This window comes from Macaca thibetana, chromosome 1 (genome assembly GCF_024542745.1).
Source record: "Macaca thibetana thibetana isolate TM-01 chromosome 1, ASM2454274v1, whole genome shotgun sequence".
In the NCBI taxonomy this organism is placed as follows: Eukaryota; Metazoa; Chordata; class Mammalia; order Primates; family Cercopithecidae; genus Macaca; species Macaca thibetana.
Window position 1 is genome coordinate 196100007 of NC_065578.1, and position 22341 is coordinate 196122347.

General features: G+C 47.7%; 1 protein-coding gene across 1 annotated transcript in view; it reads left to right on the top strand.

Moving 5' to 3' along the window:
- GPA33 (glycoprotein A33) overlaps nucleotides 1-17094 on the top strand; it is a 39119-nt gene extending 22025 nt beyond the window's left edge. Inside the window, exons 4-7 of the mRNA XM_050768444.1 lie at nucleotides 4139-4294; nucleotides 14102-14221; nucleotides 14830-14962; nucleotides 15462-17094. Of these exons, the coding sequence (XP_050624401.1) occupies nucleotides 4139-4294; nucleotides 14102-14221; nucleotides 14830-14962; nucleotides 15462-15594 (542 nt within the window). The 3' untranslated portion in view covers nucleotides 15595-17094. The remainder of the gene's footprint in view (nucleotides 1-4138; nucleotides 4295-14101; nucleotides 14222-14829; nucleotides 14963-15461) is intronic.
- The last annotated feature ends 5247 nt before the right edge of the window (nucleotides 17095-22341 follow it).

Below are 22341 nucleotides of genomic sequence, written 5' to 3' on the forward strand. Positions count from 1 at the left end.
TTTCCTTTAAAAAAATGGAATCATATTATAAAGATCACTGCGTTTTTTCTTTCTAGCATGTTTCATGCACATTTATCCAGACGGGCACATGCAGATCTACTGATTAACAGCATACATTCTCTCACATGAAGGTACCATGATTTATTCAAGTGTTCCATACTGATGAATATTCAGGCCATTAACTTTTTTTCTTTGTATGAACAATACTACAATAGACACCCCCGATACACACATGTACATATGTATGTTAGGGGTCTCTTAAAGCGCTCTCATTTCCTTTGGGCAATGGAAGTATTAATGCACACTTCCCCGAAATCCTCCACATAAGCATTATGTAAATGCTGATCCCCTGCCTCCCAACCAGAGCCAGAAGGATACAAATTTAACCTGAGATTATGGAACTCGGTGAAACCAATGTTTTACTTTTTTAAAACAGAAGAAGGGTCGAGTGCAGTGGCTCATGCCTGTAATCCCAGCACTTTAGGAGGCCGAGGCAGAGACCCGCCTGAGCAACATAGCCAGATCTCCTCTCTACAAAAAAAATAAAAAAAATTGAGGTGGAGGATTTCTTGAGTTGGGGAGGTCGAGGCTGCAACGAGCCGCGGTGATCCAGCCGCTGCCCTCCCACCTGGTTGACAGAGACCGGCCTCAAAACAAACAAGCAAGCAAGCAAGCAAGCAAACAAAAAACATAGAGAAGAGATAGCCCATTTTTTAATGCACTCTAAGAAACAAGTTTAAATTATATGCATATAAACATACATAAATAAAAACATATATAAACACACACACACGTTTTCTTTCCTAATGGCTTTGCAGCTAGGCTATTTTAAGGCAGCCGGCCCACTCGGGCTGGATGACCTCAGTAAACCGAGGTGAGCAGGAAGCTCCCAGCCGGGCAGCCCCTCAGCCCGCGCCTCGGGGCAGCACGCGTGGTCTCAGTCTCGTTCTCAGCTGGGAAAACTGGGGCTCTGGGACCCGGGACCCGGTGCCGCGGAGCGAGATCGGCGGTCTCCCCGGCCTCTGGCGCCCCCTGATGTCTGTAGCGGGAGTCGCAGGCCTCGGAGAGGCCTCGGCACCCGACTGGTTCCCTTTCCCCTCTCTCCCTATCACTGCTCCTCTAGTAAATATTCAGGTAACATCTGCAGTCTGCTGGGGAGGTAAGACTGAGACTGCACCGAGGCCCCGGAGTCTCACGGTCCCCACATGTGTGGAAGGACGATCTGATCTGTTAAAGATCTGTTTGATCGGAGGTCCTACCTGTTTTCCATGGTGGAAGGCTGAGGAGAGAGACCTTAGTGAGGGATCTGGACAGGGTGAGAGCAGGGGTTCCCGGGTGAGGCCAGAGGGTTTAGGGGCTGAGAACTGACACATTCCGCCCTAAGGTTGATCTCTTTGGGAGTGGCTGGTCACTTCTTTGCCATTGTCTGTCCCTCTGCCTCTGGAGAGAATTAAGGATTTGCTTTCAGCAGTTTTCCCTTAGCAAATGGTGGTTTCAGCCAAGCCGTAACAGTTTTTGGATGCGTTCAGATGCCTTTGAGTGCTCTGTAGATGCCAGTAGGCCTCAGTTACTTGTCTTCCCTTTTTGTCTTTTATCCCAACGAAACCTGGTTGTAGAAAGGCTCTACTGTCAGTCATGCACACTTGGTATGACTTTGGGGACACCTGGGACTCCTCAGGTGGGATTGGTGTTTTGCCCGCTCTCCAGTTGTGGAATAAGCCTTTGCTTCCTATTCAAGGCATTCCTGGGAAAAGGCTGAATGGTTTGGATGCGTGGCGAGGGATACTCCCGTACCTCTGAAAAGCTCAAGAGAGAACGCTTGGCTCAGCAAGCCCATCCTAGGGGTCCTGTGGGAAGTGGTGTTCACCTTCTCTTGTTCCCCGGGAACCTGCTTGTTGGCTGCTGGTAAGAGTGGTCCTTAGGCCGCAGCCTCCCCCTCCCCACACTGCTCCAGTCCCAGGGTCTGGTCCAGGATAAGTGAGGCCTGGCCTTGAACTTTGGACCTCTGATGTTTAGGAACCATTCAAGGGAAAGCAACAATCAGGGAGGGTCTCTAATTTCCCTCATGCTCGCCCCACACCTGGCCAGCCCTGACTATGGCAGCAGAAGATGTTGGGCACACCCAGCAATAGCCTGGCTGTTTCCAAGAGGAAATACTGTGGCTGCCGGGCTAGAGGGGAGTGGTGTGTGTGGAAGGGTTTCTCTCAGCAGCTGCCGGGTGGGGCTGAGATCAGAATGCACTCCTGATGCTCAGAGACCATGCACCTGGATTATAGAATGAGCAGCACTGTTCTTTGGGCAAGCAAGCCATCCAAGGGGATGTGAAAAGAAAGACGCAGAGGGGACAGGCTTGCCACCTAGGGATTCCAGGAGCAACCCTCTCCACTGTGTGTCCTCCGCTTCTCACCTCCAAGGACAGGACCCGAAGTCTCAAGCGTGCTTCATGCTGCTTCTTGCCTCTGAGCCTTTGCACGTGCTGTTCGCTCTGCCTGGAGTATCATCACCTCTTTCTCCGACCACCACTCCCACCTCCACCACTGGTCTTGTTTACTGTCTTGCTTCCTTTAGGCCACAGCTGATCTTGGGATTGGGACTGTGTTTAGGCCTTATCCACCCCAGCAGCCTTGCCTCCTGCCTGGTCATTGTTCAGCTACTTGTCTTTTGACCCCACTAGATTCCTTGACCCACTCACTGTGTCCGCCAAGTGCCCAGCACTGTCAGACACACAGTAGGCACCCAGTGAGGTTTGTAGAATGAACCCAGCTCCACAATGGTATCTTGACAATGCCGAGTGAAAGGCGCAGGGTTAAGCTTCCCAGAAATCCAGGGAATCGGGTTGGGGTTGTGAGATGAGGGTGGCTGCCGTTCTGGGTAACCTCCAGTCTATGGGCTTCCCTCTCCTATCTCTGCGCCCTCTGCCTGCTCGAGTTCCCTCAGTCCTCATCCTTCACCCTGCGCACAACTTTACTGCTGCCTGGGGGTCCTCCCGTCATCCCGTGCTCATGGCAACTGCACGTTATCAGCAAAGCACAGGAGGAGGATGGTGCCGAACCCAGAGAGAACATTACTAAGAAGTTAGAGTGGAAGGCTTCAGAGATCACTTAGTCCAGGGGTAGACAAACTAGGACCAAATCCAGCCCACAGACTGTTTTTACATTTCTAACATACTATTTAAAGAGAAAAAGTAGCAGCAACAAGGACAATATGTAGTCTGCAAGGCCTAAAATATTGCCACCTGGCCCAGTACAGAACAGGTTTGTTGCCCACTAATTTTATAGAATGGAACACTGAGGTCAAGGGGAATTGAGGATTTCCCCAAAATGGCACAGATGAATCAGTGGCAGAAGGAGCTCATATAGGCTGGTGGAGAGTGCACAGGATCTGGAGTTAGAAGAGCTGGGTTCTAGTCCCAGCTTTGCCAGGACCCATGAGCAAGTGTCTTCTCTGGGCTTCAATGTCCCCATCTTTCTTTCTTTATCTTTTTTCTTTTCTTTACTTTTCTTTTCTTTTTTTTTTTGAGATGGAATTTTGCTCTTATTGTCCAAGCTGGAGTGCTATGGCATGATCTTGGCTCACTGCAACCTCCACCTCCCAGATTCAAGCAATTCTCCTGCTTCAGCCTCCTGAGTAACTGGGATTATAGGTGCGTGCCACCATGGCCAACTAATTTTTTGTATTTTTAGTAGAGATGGGGTTTCACCATGTTGACCAGGCTGGTCTCGAACTCCTGACCTCCGGTGATCCACCTACCTCGGCCTCCCAAAGTTCTGGTATTACAGGTGTGAGTCACCTCGCCCAGCTGGAACATCCCCATCTTTCTAACAGCCATGTTCTGCTATCTTTAAAATCCCAGGACTGTAAACTAGAGCACACATGAAACCATGCCTTGGAAAGCTACTGCAGGCCCACGATGCTTCCCAGCATATGTACAACTCCTCTGTGATGGTGACAGACCACTGAGGGCATATTGGGGTAAACTGGTTTTACAGCGTTCCATCTCACTACTCAACTACGGAATTTTCTGCCTGTGAACAAACAAGGCAGTATGTGTGCGTGGGCGGGGGTGGGGGGCGGGGACGGTGGCTGTCACCAAGCCCCACCTGCCTCATGCCTTTTCTTTGGTCTCTCCTCTACATAGTGCCACCCTCCAAACCAGAATGCGGCATCGAGGGAGAGACCATAATTGGGAACGACATCCAGCTGACCTGCCAATCAAAGGAGGGCTCACCAACCCCTCAGTACAGCTGGAAGAGGTACGACATCCTGAATCAGGAGCAGCCCCTGGCCCAGCCAGGTAAGAGGGCAGTAGGGAAGGCGGGCTACCCACATCAAGGTGCAGCACGTGCAGCTGATTGGCTAGGGGCTGCAACTCGGGTTGACCAGTCAGATCCCCCTGAAGGCCGCTTGCTTCCCTACCCTACCCCTATCCCCATATCCCCACTTCTCTAAGCACTGGTTTCTTGTTTTTAGACGGAGTCTCCCCCGGTCGCCCAGGCTGGAGTGCAGTTGGCATGATCTTGGCTCACTGCAACCTCCTCCTCCCAGATTAAAGCGATTCTCCTGCCTTAGCCTCCCAAGTAGCTAGGATTACAGGTGCCCACCACTATGCCTGGCTAATTTTTTGTATTTTTTTAGTAGAGACAGGATTTCACCATGTTGGCCAGGCTGGCCTTGAACTCCTGACCTCAGGTGATCCACCCACCTCAGCCTCCCAAAGTGCTGAGATTACAGGTGTGAGCCACTGCACCCAGCCAGCACTGATTTCTTATAATAATACCTACCTCATAGGTTCTGGCAAGAAACAAAAATGATTCATGTAAAGCACGTAGCGGAAGCCGTGGTAAATGTTAACTTGTTTTCTTTGTTCCGCATTCTTCAGTTCTCTTGGATGAACGTGCCCTGATATGCACTCTGTGCGAAAGCATGGGTAGGATTTTAATTTGATTGTGTCCTGAAGTATACATTTGAGACCCCAAGTCTAACTCAGCGGCTCCACCCAAAGGTGGGAAATTTAACCTTCCCATTCCTTATCCAGGCGGGTCCATCTCAGCGGTCACAGACCCCCACTGCCCCAAACACACCACCCTTTTATGGCTTCACCCAACTACAGCACCATATTGCTGTAAGGGTCCTTAGGGGAGGCGATGGTAGATTCAGCTGTAGTTGCCAGGAGACCAGTTTTGTACTGGGCAGCTCGGTATTTGACCTTTCAGTCAGGAAACTAACTGGAAAAAAAAAAAAAAAAAAAAAAAGAGCTATATAAAAATCCTACCATCCTTTCCACATCCGGAACCAATGGGTGTGGAAATACCCTGGTGGAGTCCCAGGGCGCCTAGTGCCCACCCCTGCTGGCTTGCTGGGTGCTGGGTGCAGTGGCTCATGCCTGTAATCCCAGCACTTTGAGAAGCTGAGGCAGGAGGATCACATGAGGCTAGGAGTTCAAGACCAGCCTGGGCAACATGGTGAGACTCCTGTCTCTACAAAACATTTTTTAAAAATTAACTGGGCGTGGCAAGACTCACCCTTTAGTCCCAGCTACTCAGAAGGCTGAGGTGGGAGGATCGCTTGAGCCCTGGAGGTCGAGGCTGCAGTGAGCCATAATCACACCACTGCACTCCAGCCTTGGTGACAGAGCAAGACCCTGTCTCAAAATAAAATGAAATAAAATAAAATAAAATATTTTTTAAAAAGAAAGACAAGGCCTGAAAGGTGTCAAGCAGATTTAGCTTCTGGGAGATCTTTCAGTTGAGTGTAGTTGGAAAAGGAGGCCAGAGGTGGAAAGCAAAGCCAGCGGGGTACACAGCTCTTCTGAGAAGATGAGGTGCCCAGGGGTGGGGGTGAGGACCGGGGGAAGAATATCTGGTGTCCTGGATAAGCCCAGCCGAACAGATGCACACACTGGGGGTGCACTCAATCCCCAGGATGAGTTTTATCACTCATTTGGGGGCAAATTGACTTCTTAAAAAAGTTAGTAGAATCCACTTGACCTAACTTAAAATAGGTCAATGTAACATAGATTTTCAACAAGCTTCCAGTTGTGTTTACGTATTTCCAGTTGGCAACTTTTTATCGAGTATGTCTGGAATTTTTGTTGAAACCACCTGGCAGCTATCCCAGGGCTCCGTGGCCTCCTCTCTCTGGTCTGTGAATAGCCTAGTGACTCCAGTCATGGTCATGGTAGGTCTGCTGTGGACACTGGTAGTGTCTGATCTTCTTTCCAGCAAAGTGTGTATAAGAGCACCCAAAGCTGAAGGTTACAGGTGGCAAATGCTATAATAGCTTTATACCCAGTGGTGATGTAACACAGAAGATGCATAAGATCAAAGAAGGGTTCTCCAAGGAGTGGGTATTGGAGTCGACAGTGGTTAAGAGCATGCCATGCGCTTGACTCCTGGCTCGGACATTTGTTAGCTGTATGACCTTGGCAAGTGACTCAGCTTCTTTGTGCCTTAGGTTCTATGTCTGTGAAATGGGCACAATGCTAGTGTTTACTTCATAGGGTTGTGAAGTTTAAATGAAAGTAGATATAAAGCACTGAGACCAGTGTCTGGTAGGTAGTAAGCACTCATTTAATGCTAAGTATTATTAGCTGTTGTCTGAGTTGGGTCCTCAAGGATGAGGAGGCTTGGCAGGGAGAAAAGGAAGGAATCATGACTATCTGGTGTGGCTGAGGGGCAGAGTGCATGTGTAGTGTAGGAATGGTGGGAGATATTCTTGTTAAGAAACACAGTGACGAGAAATCACGAAGAGCCTGTGCGTCACACCAGGGAGGTTAGTCTTTGTCCTGTAAGCCACAGGTACCTTCTGAGGAGCCTCACAAAGGGACGCCACAGCTGCAGTTCTCTCCTGCCTCCACCGGGAGACTCCTCTGGTTGTTAGAAGCCAAAACTTAGCTCTTTCATTAACCAAAGGGGAGAATCCTGAGGACAGGAAAGGAGGTGAAAAGAGAACTGCTTCTTTAATTTGTGAAAGCTTTAATTTGTGAAAGCTTTATCCTGTCTCTAGTTAAGATTTGCTGAGTCAGAATGCGGACCTGGGGGTGACAGAAAAGAATATAGTTAATGTCCATAACAACACGCTCTTGCATCTGGAGACACTGTGGGGTGAGGGCAGAGTTCTCAAAGCCTTTGCTTCCACCCCGCTTCACAGAGCCTTGGAGAATCTGCCAATTCTGGCCAGGTGCAGTGGCTCATGCCTGTAATCCCAGCACTTTGAGAAGCTGAGGTGGGTGGATCGCTTGAGTACAGGAGTTTGAGACCAACCTGGGCAACATGAAACCCTGTCTCTACCAAAAATACAAAAATACAAAAATTAGCCTGGCATGGTGGTGTATGCCTGTAGTCCCAGCTACCTAGGAGGCTGAGGTGGGAAGATCCTTGGGCCTGGAAGGCAGAGGTTGCAGTGAGTCGAGATGGTACCACTGCAGCCTGGTCACTAGAGCCAGATCTTGTCTTAAAAAAAAACAAAACAAACAAAAAATAAATTTAAAAAAAGAGAATCTGCTAATTCTTCTACTTCTGTGGGTCAGCCCAAATTATTTCTGGCTTTTAAAACATTTCAGTCCACTATGGATGATTTGCAGAGGAGGGTACCTCTGCCCTCCTACATCTGAAGACAATTTGCAACATTACAGATTGGTTCTTCCGACTAAACCCTCAGTGGAAACAAGCTAGCAGTGAAAAGAACAGGGAATCTAGAATCAGGAAACAAGGATTTGAGTCCTGACTTCTCCACTTTGGAGCTGTGAGTCACTCACAGCCTCTTTGACCTTTAGTACTGCCCTTTGAAAAACATTGGGATTCCCCAAAAGCTGTGAAGAGGATGAGAGGAGATCCCACGCGTAATAGCTCTGAACAGACGTTGTAAGCTGTGTCCCAGGAAGCTGAGTTTCATGCGCTGAAGAAACAGGAATTTGGATATCAAGGAAGTGGGGGAGGGGGTAGTTCTGGGGCCTGGAGCACTTAAGGGGAGGAGGTTGCGAAGGGTGGGGACCAGTCCCGGGAGGATCGTGAGGGCCCTGTGTGAGACAGAGGTGGCAGCAGGGGCTTGCCGACAAGCTACGGGATTGGGTAGGGGTTGGGGGGATGCAGAAACGTTAGATCTTGTCAACGTGACATTAGCGTCTTGGTGAGACCGGAGGTTCTCTTAAGGGGAATCTCACCACAGCTGGAGCAGAGGAAGGTGGGAAGTGTGTGACCGTCCTGTGCATTCCCCTTTCTGACCACAAGGTGTCGCCACTGCAGCGGAAACATTAGTTTTCTCCGGATTTCGGAAATTACTAGTCCCGTTCCGAAGGAAAAGGGGCTTGGGAGCCCCAACTCAGAATCAAAGAAGGTCCTGTGACACAAGACCTGCACTGGTTCATCCCAGCAGCTTCTAATGCACACCGTTTGCATCAGGGAACTGGGGGAGGATAGCGCTGACTCAGTGGACTAGGAAACCCCATGTTCCCCACCCTCAACAAGGCCTAGAGCTCAAACCTGGAGTCTGACGACTAAAAAGGTCCTGACTGTTCAATGTGCTGCCTACACTAAACCCAGAGTCTGAGCTTCACCCTCTAAAGTGGTGGGGAATCTGTTACGAGCTCTAGACCTCGTAAGCATGCCCAGGACCATAGAGCATTTCCTAAAGTGTATTCCTTCAAGATGCCTCTTAAAAATAACAAATCCAATTCATTTAGAAAATGGAGAGCATGAATACCACACCCCGCTGTCAGAGGTTCCCAGTGCTCAACAGCATTGTAGGAACTCTGAAAGTGCTGCCCTTAGAAAGCTTACTTAACCCTAACTCAGTGATTCCTATTGCTTTTTTAGGGACCCCTCCATGCCGCATATTAATATCACATGTAAACAATGTTCCAGAAAACATACTGAGGCGTGGAATTCTAGGATAGAAGGGAGCACATTTTATGAAGAATGAGCATCCAGAGAGTGTGTCCTGGGGTTCAAGGGAAGAATTTGAAGAAAGTACAAGCGAAAAGGCTGAAAGAAAATAGCACCAAATCAAAGTGTTATTTCTAGGTGATGGAATTATGAATGATTTTTATTTGTTCTCTCTTCTTTAAAGAGACTTTCCTTGGCCCTTTGGATGAGATTAAAACCCCTTGCCATAAGCTCAGATGGTACCTCCATCTTGAACTGTAACCACCATCGTTTCATGTCTGTCTTCTTTGGGAACCTGGAAACACCAAGAGGACAGGGACCCTCTTTATCTCGTTTATAGCTGTGATCAGCAGCTAAAGATTTTCTGTATTGAACTGAATTGAAATAATAGTTCTATATCATTTATAAATTATTATAAGGAGCATACATTGCTTTTATAATAAAAAATTTTATTTTATTTTATTTTTTATTTTTTTGAGATGGAATCTCGCTTTGTTGCCCAGGCTGGAGTGCAGTGGTGTGATCTCAGCTCACTGTAACCTCCACCTCCCAGCTTCAAGCGATTCTTTTGCCTCAGCCTCCCAAGTAGCTGGGACTAGAGGCGTGCACCACCATGCCTGGCTAATTTTTATATTTTTAGTAGAGACGGGGTTTCACTGTGTTGGCCAGGCTGGTCCCGAACTCCTGACCTCAAGTGATCTGCCCACCTCGGCCTCCCAAAGTGCTGGGATTACAGGCGTGAGCCACTGTGCCAGGCCACAAATTTTTAAAAGAAAATTATCAGTGGCTCCAGGGAGTTCTAGACCTGAAACAGGATTTTTGTTCCTGTTTTATCATTTCTTAATTTTGTGTCCTTGAGCAGTTCACTTAACTTCTTTAAGCCTCCAGTTAACTCCATGAATTGGAGATTGAAATATTGAGGGTTGCTGGAAGGATAGAGGACATCACATTTGAGGATGTGTACTGAGCAGCACATCTGGAGAAGGAAAATCTTGAGATGCAATCTTGCAAGAAAGTGACGATGGGGAGGAGAGAGGGCTGCTCCCCTGGTTTCGCCCCTAGCACCAAGTGGCAAGAGACAAAGTTGTTATGATTGACAGGGCCATATCTGTGACCTGAAGCTTGGACTTGTTACTGAAGATTACGGGCAGCCCCTGAAATGTCTGAACAGAGCAGTGACAGGATCGTATTTACAATTTAGAGCGTCTCCTAGGAATGGCGTGTAACCACCTGGTGGCAGTAGGGATCAGGCAAGCCTGGCTCTGCAGCAAAATTAGAGGATGCAGGTCTCCAACTCCTCTTAAAATAGCAGTTATAACAAAGCATCTTGGATGGCAGGACATATACATATGCCCAAGCACAAAGCTCTTGCTCTCAAGATGAAGAAATTCATAGGATGATAGATTGAGGGAAAGGTCTTCCATGAGACATTCTGGTCCATTCTCTTGGATTCCGGAGATCAGGTGTTTTCACTCCCACTTTCCAGAAGCCTGGAGCTCAAAGAAGTTAAATGGCTTGCTCAAGTGGCGGCAGATGCAGAGAAAGAGTCTAGACAGTCTGCCTTTGTCCCACCCCAACAGCACACACATTCAGCACCCCCCATACCACACACGCAACACACACCACACATCACACACTCACCACACACACCACACACATCACACGCACCACACACCACACATCACACACTCACCACACACACCACACACTCACCACACACACCACACACACATTACACACACCACACATCACACACTCGCCACACACCACACACACTACACACGCACCATACACCACACATCACACACTCACCATACACCACACACACTACACACGCCACCACACACTACACACATCACACACCACACACACTATACACGCCACACACACCACGCACATTACACACCACACACACACCAACACATCACATACCACACACACTACACACACCACACACATCACACATCACACACCATACACACTACACACACCACACACATCACACACCATGCACACTAAACACACCGCAAACACCACACCAACACATCACACACCACGCACACTACACACACTACACACATCACACATCACACACCACACACACTACACACACCACACACACACTACACACATCACACACCACACACACACCACACACCACACACATCACACACCACGCACACTAAACACACCACCACACACTACACACATCACACACCACACACACTATACACGCCACACACACACCACACACATTACACACCACACACACTAAACACACCACACACACACCAACACATCACACACCACACACACTATACATGCCACACACACCACACACATTACACACCACACACACTAAACATACCACACACACACCACACCAACACAGCACACACCACACACACTACACACACCACACACACACCACACACCACACACACTACACACACCACACACACATATCACACACCACACACACTATACACGCCACACACACTAAACACACCGCACACCACACACACTACACATGCCACCACACACTACACACATCACACACCACACACACTATACACGCCACACACACCCCACACACATTACACACCACACACACTAAACACACCACACACACCACACCAACACATCACACACCACACACACTACACACACCACACACACACATCACACACCACACACACTACACACACCACACACACATCACACACCACACACATCACACACTCACCACACACACTACACACGCTGCCACATACACACCACATCACATGCACCACACACACTACACATGCCACACACCACACACAACACATACCATATGCACCATATACACTACACGCACCACACACATCACACTCACCACACACACCACACATACACACACCATACATATCACACACTCATCACACACACCACATGCATCACACACGCTACACACACCATACACACACCCCTCACGTACCATACACTATACACAACACACACACTGCCCCCCATACCACACACATATACTACCCAGACACCCCAGAACACCATACACCACACACACACACCATACGCACACCACACACATCACACACACTACATACTACGCACTACACATACCACACACCAGACACGTCACACACCAGACACATCACACACTCACCGTACCCCACACACTACACACACCACACACATCACACACACGACACACTACACACTACACACACCACACACACTCACTGTCCCCACACCACACATATACCTCCCACACTCTACACACATTCACATACCACACACCACATTCACCACCCTTCTACCACAAACACCCCAGAAACACACACCACACACTACACACAGCACACACTCCTTATACATACACCACACACTACACACACACACCACTCTCATAGTGCACAGCACACCATACATCACCCACTCACCACATGCACATCTCATACCACACACACTCCTTATGCCACATACACACACCACACTCCCACCACACACACTATACACACCACACATCACACACACTATACACACACCACACATCACACTCCCATCACACACACTATACACGCACCACACATCACACTTCCATCACACACACTATACACACCACACATCACACTCCCACCACACGAACTATACACACACCACACATCACACTCCCATCACACACACTATACACACACCACACATCACACTCCCATCACACACACTATATACACACACCACACATCACACTTCCATCACACACACTATACCCACCACACATCACACTCCCATCACACACACTATACACACACCACACATCACACTCCCATCACACACACTATACACACACCACACATCACACTCCCATCACACACACTATACACACAGCACACATCACATTCCCATCACACACACCATACACACCACACATCACACTCCCATCACACACACTATACACACACACCACACATCACACTCCCATTACACACACTATACACACAGCACACACCACATTCCCATCACACACACCATACACACCACACATCACACTCCCATCACACACACTATACACACCACACATCACACTCCCATCACACACACTATACACACACCACACATCACACTCCCATCACACACACTATACACACCACACATCACACTTCCATCACACACACTATACACACACCACACATCACACTCCCACCACACACACACTATACACACACACCACACATCACACTCCCATCACACACACTACACACACACCACACATCACACTCCCATCACATACACTATACACATACCACACATCACACTCCCATCACACACACTATACACACACCACACATCACACTCCCATCACACACACCACACACACCACACATCACACTCCCATCACACACACCACACACACCACACATCACACTCCCATCACACACACTATACACACACCACACATCACACTCCCATCACACACACTATACACACACCACACATCACACTCTCATCACACACACTCCTTATGCCACATACACCACACACATACTCCTACCACACACAGAGTATACACACACACTACACATATTTCACACACACCACATACCATACATACACTACTCTCATAGAGCAAAGCACACACACACTGCACACCACTGACACACCACACACTGACACACAACACACACCGCATAACACACACACACACCCCACACACTTCTCTCATGGCAGAAATCCAGAGATCAGAGCTTTTGATTTCCAAAGTAATAATATCTTCTGATTAGAAAGCATTTTCATGCAATACCTAATGTGTATTATGTTTCCTGAGCACTTACTACATATTAGGTATTCTGTTGTGGGCTTACATTTATTATTAGTACCTCATTTTATGCTCGCAAGTACCCTGTGAGGCAGGTGCTATTGTTTCTGATTTTAGTTGAGGACATGGAGGTTGAATGAAGCTGAGTTACTTGCTAAAGACAAATTAATAAGTGGCAGAGCCAGGTGTCAAACCCAGGGTGCCTGAGTGAATTCTAAGCACTTCACATTGTGAGCCCTGCCTGGTTTAATCATCCTGCAGCCCTGGAGGTGGAGAGGGGGGTCTGGCCTGGAGAAGCTCAGTGGCAGAGTTTGTGCCTCCCTAAGAGTCCAGACCTCCCGTTCCTGGCTATCTCCACTCCACTGTGGTGCCTCTCTTCACCCTGACTCTTCTTCCCCTGCAGCCTCAGGCCAGCCTGTCTCCCTGAAGAATGTCTCCACAGACACATCGGGTTACTACATCTGTACCTCCAGCAATGAGGCGGGGATCCAGTTCTGCAACATCACAGTGGCCGTCAGATCTCGTAAGAGCAGTTTGGGGAGGGAGGGCTGACAAAGGCCACAGGATAACTGGTGGTGGTCCAGAGACCACCGTGAAGAGGAATAGGGGAGCCTCTCTAGGGCCACGCACCTGCAGGGTAGCTGTGGTGACCTAGGCAGGATGGACTCTGTGCCAGGCACCTCTCACTCTGAGGCCAGTCCAGTTCCACTGGTGTTTGGAAGTGGAACCTAGGACTGACTTCTAGGACTGAGAGGCTTCGTCAGTCCCACCTGCCTAGAAGTCACTCAGTGGGCGTGGAGGAAGTACCCAGGGCAGCTGCCGCAGAGTCTGGACCACGTCCTTCTGGGGTGAGACACCACGTCTAGCTTAACGAGCTGGCTGAGCTGACACCTGAGGACTTTTGCAGCGCCAGGGTAGCCCAGAGAGTGTTAAGATGTGAAGTGGTCTATATGTCTCTGTCTGCACCTCCATCCTGAAAAGTATTCCTGGGCCATAGCTGGTCACGTTCCTCCAAGACCATGCCTTTCATGGAGTGTTACCAGAAGCTGGCAGCTGCTGCTCCCCTGGCTGGGAGGAGGCCCAGAGCTAGCTTAGAAGCTTAGCTAGTGCAGCTGCTCTGTCCTCTTGCAGCCTCCATGAACGTGGCCCTGTATGTGGGCATCGCGGTGGGCGTGGTTGCAGCCCTCATTATAATTGGCATCATCATCTGCTGCTGCTGCTGCCAGGGGAAGGACAACACTGAAGACAAGGAGGATGCAAGGCCGTGAGTGTCTGGGCTGGTAGCCTGTTGGAAGGGTCTGGGGAAACTGGAAATATGCATCCCAATTCCTCACAGCCTCTTCTACTTGCAGCCCCCATTTTGTGCAGTATATCACCCCCATTTTGTGCTGACAAAACAATGACCTGCCCAACCCATAAAATGTGCATTGCAGCCCCAGGACCTGCCTCCCAGACCTGTGGTTTTCCAGTCTGGGAGCTGAGGGCAGGGCTTCCTGCGGCATGACTAGAGCCAAGTGTGGCCTGGAGCCCCTGTCACGGGGCCAGTTCCTCCTGGGCTGGTAGAGCCAGCCTGTTCCTGTAACCCCCTCAGCTCATGCATGGAACAAGTGTGTGGCACCTTTACTGTCAGCCCAGCCTTTCAGCCCAGTGTCCTCTGCAGCTGGTGGGTGGGGAGGAGGTCTGGAGGCTGCTCATGAGGACCAGCTCCCTTGCGGGTCCACCTGAGAGCAAATCCTTCCCCTCTGTCCCCCGCTGCCCTGCAGGAATCGGGCAGCCTATGAGGAGCCGCCAGAGCAGCTGAGAGAACTTTCCAGAGAGGGGGAGGAGGAGGACGACGACAGGCAAGAAGAGCAGAGGAGCACGGGGCGTGAATCCCCAGACGACCTCGGCCAGTGACGAGCCGGCAGCAGAGGGCGGCGGAGGAAGGGTTAGGGGTTCATTCTCCCACTTCTGGGCCTCCCTTCTCCTCTCTAAGCCCTGTTCTACTGTCCCTCCATCCCAGACATTGATGGGGACATTTCTTCCCCAGTGTCAGCTGTGGAGAACATGGCTGGCCTGGTAAGGGGGTCTCTGTGACTGACCCTGCTGACCTCGCTGTCCTGTGAAGTAACCCCTCCCGGCTGTGATACCTGGTGCAGGGCCTGGCCCTCGTTGGAGACCAGGCTGCAGCCTCCAGTTCCCTTGTAGTTGGCAGGAGCTCCTGGAAGCACAGCAGTGAGCATGGGATGCTCCCGCTCAGAACTCTCCAGGGAGGCAATGCCAGCCTCGGGTGGTGGGGGCTGCCCTGTTCACCTGTGTGCCCAGCACCTGGAGGGGCTCCGGGCAGAGGGTGTGCACTCCACACATTTTTGTTGAATGAATGAAAGAATAAGTGAGTATGCTTGGGGCCCTGCGTTGGCCTGGCCTCCAGCTCCCACTCCCTTTCCTGCCTCACTTCCCGTAGCTGCCAGTATGTTCCAAACCCTCCTGGGAAGGCCACCTCCCACTCCTGCTGCACAGGCCCTGGGAAGATTTTGCCCACACACTTTCCATCTCTGCCTGTCAATATCCTACCTGTCCCTCCAGGCCCATCTCAGATCACAAGGATTTCTCTAACCCTATCCTAATTGTCCACATATGTGGAAACAATCCTGTTACTTTGTCCCACATCCAATCATGGGCCACAAGACACATCCTCTGAGCAAGTGCCTCTCGCTGCATTAGAGTGCCAGTTCCTTGAGGCAGGGCCTGGGCCTCATGGCTTTTGCTTTCCCTGAAGCCCCAGCAGCGGGCGCCCATCCTAGTGGGCACTTAAGCTTAATTGGGGAAACTGCTTTGATCGGTTGGGCCTTCCCTTCTTTGGTCTCCCTGAGATGATTTTAGACACAAGGATGACTCCCACCCAAACCCACATATTCATTCAGTGAGTTAAATATGAATTGATTTAAAGTGAACACACACAAGGGAGCTTGCTTGCAGATGGTCTGAGTTCTTGTGTCTTGGTAATTCCTCTCCAAGCCAGAATAATTGGCATGTCTCCCCAAACCACACGGGTTCCTGGTTGTTCCTGCATCCTGATACCTCAGCCCTGGCCCTGTCTAGCCCATTCGGGCTCTGGTTTTCTGGTGGGGCTGTCCTGATGCCCTCCCACAGCCTCCCTCTGTTTGTCGAGCATTTCTTCTACTCTTGAGAGCTGAGGCAGCGTTAGGGCTGCTCAGGTCTCATGGCCCAGTGGCTGGTCTTGCCCAGCTGCAGTTTACTATTGCTGTCTTTTCTGGATGATCAGAAAAATAATTCCATAAATCTATTGTCTACTTGCGATTTTTTAAAAAAATGTATATTTTTATATATATTGTTAAATCCTTTGCTTCATTCCAAATGCTTTCAGTAATAATAAAATGTGGGTGGAAATTCTTATTTCTTTTTTAATGTAGATTTTGTTTGCAGTAAGATAAAGCTTGGGTCTCTTGGGTCATCTCTACTCACCATAGCACTCTTCTGCTTCCTAGGGGAGGCGAGACAAGGTAACGGAGTTGAGAATCCTGGGGTCCCTCTGCTCGTGGCCACAGTAGGGTCAGGCAGTGCCTCTAGTGGCTGCTGGGAATAGGACAGATTCCTGCCTGCTAGTGGAGGTATATTTCAGGAGCCTGCAGTGTCAGGACCCCAGGAGGCCTGGGCATCAGTCCACATGCTTGACGGAAGATGGTGGAGATGCTCTAGCCAGTGCTGCTCCCTATGATGCCCCTTCTGAGAAAGGGGCAGGGTAGTCCTCTTGTTCTGTCACAGAGAACTGTGATGCCTCCTCCTCCAAAGTAATTTGGCTCCACTGTCGGCTCTTGGCTTTGACATTGACTCTCCTGAGAGACATTCAAGGTCTGTTCCTTGGTGTCCTTGCCTGTGCTCCCTCCTGTCCCAGCACTTGTCACGCAGTACTGTGTGCCTATTACACCTGTATACAGTTCTGTCTCTGCCTCCGCCTGTGAGATTTGTGAGGACAGGAACTGTAGCTGCCTTATGGCCTGGCATGTGTTGACCCTTGACAAAGGTTTGTTAAATGAATAACATTTGGTATCACAGTATCTTGCCCAAGGATATCTCCTAGCTCTCTAGATACTCTGAGGTGCCTTCCAATCCTCACGGTGCAAGGTTCCACACACATGTTCTTGAGGGAGCCACGGAAGCGGAGGCGGCCATCTTCCCCCAGGTTTGACTTGACTTCTCTCTGTCCCTCAAAGGACTCTGAAGGTTCACCTGCCTTAGCTCCAGGCTTAGGGAAGAAAAGGAGGGAAATCGAGACCCACTGCATTAATTCAACAACAAATATTTTGTGAGCATCTACTTCATGCCAAGCAGTGTGCTGGTTGCAGAGTATATAAAAGTCACTAAGACACTATTATTCAGGAGGAGCTAAAATCTAACAGAGGTCACAGACATAGAAGCATAATGATGTGAGCGAGAGAAGGGGCTACAGGAACACAGAGGAGGGCCTGAGTAACTCAGCGTAAGGGAGTTCAGGAAAGCTTCAGAGAGGAGGTTGCATTTGGGCTGCATCTTGAAGAAAAATGAGGAGTTTTACAAGTGGAAAAGGGCTGGTGCTGACATTTCTTCTGTCCTCCAATGCAGGTTTCTGTTACTTGAATGTCAAATCACATTATCACTCAGTAAGACTACAGTTTCCTGCTGAATTTATTTCAGTCCACAGACTCTGGGAATTAGACTGTTGTAGGTTCTTATACAATCAAAATTACTCCAGCAATACAGTCTCCTTAGAATGTCAGGCATCCCTTCCCAAATTACGGTTTCCAGCTGCTGGTTCAAAGACTTCGTGGTGTTTTAGAAGAGAGACAAAGGCTACCCATTAATTGAAGGAAGACTGTGTACTAAACTCTTATTGGACACTTGAGACAGTTTTTTTCGTATAATCCCCACTCGCAATTTCAAATACTTGGGCATATGCCAATGTTAGGTGTTCATGTTATCACCTAAGGAGGGACTCTGGCTGCCCAGAGAGGAACCCACGAACTAATATACAGCTTGGTAAAGTAGCCACTCTTCAGGGTCTTGTTATTTATTTATTTTTAATTTTACTTTAAGTTCTGGGATACATGTGCAGGACGTGCAGGTTTGTTACATAGGTCTACATGTGCCATGGTGCACCTCTCAACCCGTTATCTAGGTTTTAAGCCCCACATGCATTAGATATTTGTCCTAATGCTCTCCCTCCCAAAAAGTCTTGTTCTGAAGCTGCTTTTGTGACACAGTGACAGGACCTCAGCTCTCAAATGCAGAGCCACATTAACCAAGCTCACAGTGCCTGATGTACCATGCTTATAGCAGCAGCACTTGCTCTGGGCCAGACACTGTTCTAGGCCTTTTCCATAGAACATCTCATAATCTTCACACTATGAGATAAGTGCTATTATTATTCCCATTTTACAGATGAGGAAGCTGAGACACAGTGAATTTAAGCAATTTGAATCAACATAGAATGTCAATTTGCTATTTATAACTGTCAAGTAGACCAGCCTTTCTGTCCACCTGACCCAGGCCATCTCACCCCGTGGGCACTATGCCCTCAGTTGCTTACTGGGCATGGAATCAGAACAAGAGAAGTTGACTACCATCAAGGAGCTCTCATCCTCGATGGCAGTCTGTGTAAGTAGGTGTCATATCCCCTGTGGAAATTCTGGAAGATTCTCTGGTCTTGGCCCCATCCCTGGATATTCTGGCTTGGGGCCTGGGGCATCTGCAGAAGTGATCCTATTGGTAAGTCTGGTCCAATGGGGAGGGCCTTTCTGGGGACGCTTGGCTATTGAGTTTGCTCACCGAGACTGCCTCTCCTCAGGTAAGTTTCCAGGAAGACCCAGCCTGGTTTCTGTCTGTGATGGTCCTTTGTCTGCACTTCCTCAGCTCACCATGTCATCCCTTCCTACAACGTTTTTTCTCATGCATACACTACCTTTATATTTGCTAAAACACTCCTCCAGCTCCAAATAACTCTGTTAGGTCTGGGAACCGGTCTTTCCTCTTGAGGGGATACTGAATTTTGCTGCTCGGATCTAGGATTTTAAAATTTATCTCTAAGAGGCAATCTTAATTTCCCTGATTTCCATGTTGTTGAGTAAATTTTTTGTTTCAATTAAGATGAGCTAAACTGCTATAAAAGTGGACTAAAAAGCTATAATGGCTCAAATACAATAGAAGTTTGTTTCTCACACAGGTAACAGCTTTTGAGACAGACTCAGGGGCCCAGTCTTCTGTTTATCTCCAACTGTTTACATTAGTGGGTCCTCTATCCTCAAGGGCCTGGAAATTGCCTGCAACCAGCCAGCAGAGAGGAAGGAGAGCAGAGCAAAGGTGCAAATGCTTCCTCAGACTTGATCCAGAAGTGACCACCCTGATTGTGCACACATGCCATTGGCCCATTGGCAAGCACTAGTCACAAGGCCCCAGATTGTGCAGGGAAGGCAAGGAAATGCAAACTCGTGACCTTATTATATGTGCTCAGGAAGAAAAAAACTGGCTATTGGCTTCTGTCACAGTTGCCTCTTCCTAAGTTCCACATACCCTCTCCATTTTACAGATGAGGAAACTGAGGCTCAGAAGCAGAAACTCATTGGAGGCAGTATTACTAGTAGGTAATGGAGTGAAGATCAGACTCAATTCTGTCTGATTCCAAAGACCTTGCTCTTTCTACTTGAAAACATTTTCTCTTGATCCTGTGTATGAACAGGATGATGGAATGGGGGACATGTGGGAGTGGAGACAGAGTTAAGGTTTTTTTGTTTTAAATTTGTAAAATTTGTGTATGGCAGTTGTTACTTATAATACAGGTATCTCAAGTATAACAATATATATGCATTTCTGAAAAACTTGCCTTCTTCAAAATCACACACTAAAACTAATAGGACATACAGGAAAGTTAGGATTAGAGGAAGACCACGTAAAACCAATGGAACTTTGAAAACCAATGGGCCTTTGTAACCAGATCACTTTCAAAACGTTAACAACCCTTGTGAAAATACAAGTGATGTTGAATCTTGGTGCTAAATCTGTTAGCACCAAGTATCACAGTCAGTCAGCCTTAATGTGGGCACTCATTTCTACAGAGACCTACTCACCACAATTTAAAAACTATCCATTGATCCACTTGTCTATCTTTTTGCCAATACTGCACTGTCTTGATGAGTGCAGTTTTCATTTTTCATTGTAGAGTCCTCTTGATTATTTAAGATTGTTTTGGCGAGCCTAGATCCTTTGCTTTTCCACATAAATTTAAGAATCAGCTTTTACATTTATAAAATATATGCTTACGATTTTGATTGGGATTGCATTCAATCAATAGATCAAGTTGGGGAAAATTGACATCTTAATACTGAGTATTCAAATTTATGAAAATGACATACCTTTTCTATTAATTAGGTCTCTTTCATTTCTCTCAGATGTATTTTTTAGCTTTCGCTGTAAAGGTTTTGCAAGTATTTTGTTAAATTTAAAAGTTTTATATGATTGATACTATTATAAATGATACTGGTTTTTAAATTTCTATCAGTTTTGATTAATTTATTTTGAAGTTCTGTTATTAGGCACACACATTTAAAATAGCCATGTCTTCCTATTGAATTGGCTTTTGTCAATAGAGAAATAATCCTATTGATCTCTGGTAAATTAATGACAATTTTTCAATAATCCTATTGATCTCTGGTAAATTAGTGACAATGTTTTTATGCCTATTGTCTTTATGGTATTTTTTTTCATTATTTTATATTCGACCTATCTGTGTTATGATATTTAAAGTGGATCTTTGTTTTAAAAATCCATTCTGACAATCTCTGCCTTTTAAATGGAAGGATTTAAGTCATTTATTCTTAATTATTGATAATGGTTTTTAAAAGTCTACCATTTTGCTGTTTGTTGTTCTATGTTTTGTTTTGAGTTTTTGCAGTTACAATTCCCTTTTCCCTCCCTATTTTGAGTTAATAAAATATTTTAAAACATTCCAATTAAATTTTATATTGGATTAGTAATAATACATTTAAAAGTATCTCTGACATATATATGTAGAGAGTATACACTTTAACAAATTATTAGTTATGCTTTAGTTTTTCTCTCAGGAAAATGGGACTTGATGTATGAATCTCACACAGGTTCCACTGAGAGGCTAGAGAAGATCTGTCTGGCTGAAAGGTAGCTGCTGTAGCTCGTATAGAAAGCCAGTGAAAGCAGGTCCCTGATCTCTCTCGGCAAAACCTGCCCTCCCTGTCTTGCCCAACAAAAAATAAAGAAAGAAAAAAAGAAAAATGATGGGAAAATCCTCCACTTAGGTCTCAGCGTTACTCCTAAAGTCATTGCCATTTTATGGGATGGGAAATTCACCCAGAGTTGCAGAGGAACAATCATGTATTGGGACAAAGAGAAAGTAGGAGAGAGGAAAGTGATGTTGGGCTAGTCTAAGGAGCCACCAAAATGAAGGCTGTAATTTCTAGACTCATTTTGGCGTTTCTGACCCTGATTGGTATGGCAGGGCCTAAAGGTCCTTCTGATCCTAGACAGCCAAGATTGTCCCCTCTGTCTTGCCAGGAACAATACAGCTCCACAGTTGCTCTTCTTCCCTTTATGAGGAGAGTGCCCATCCAGATTTTCAACCTTACTCTCTTGGAAAGT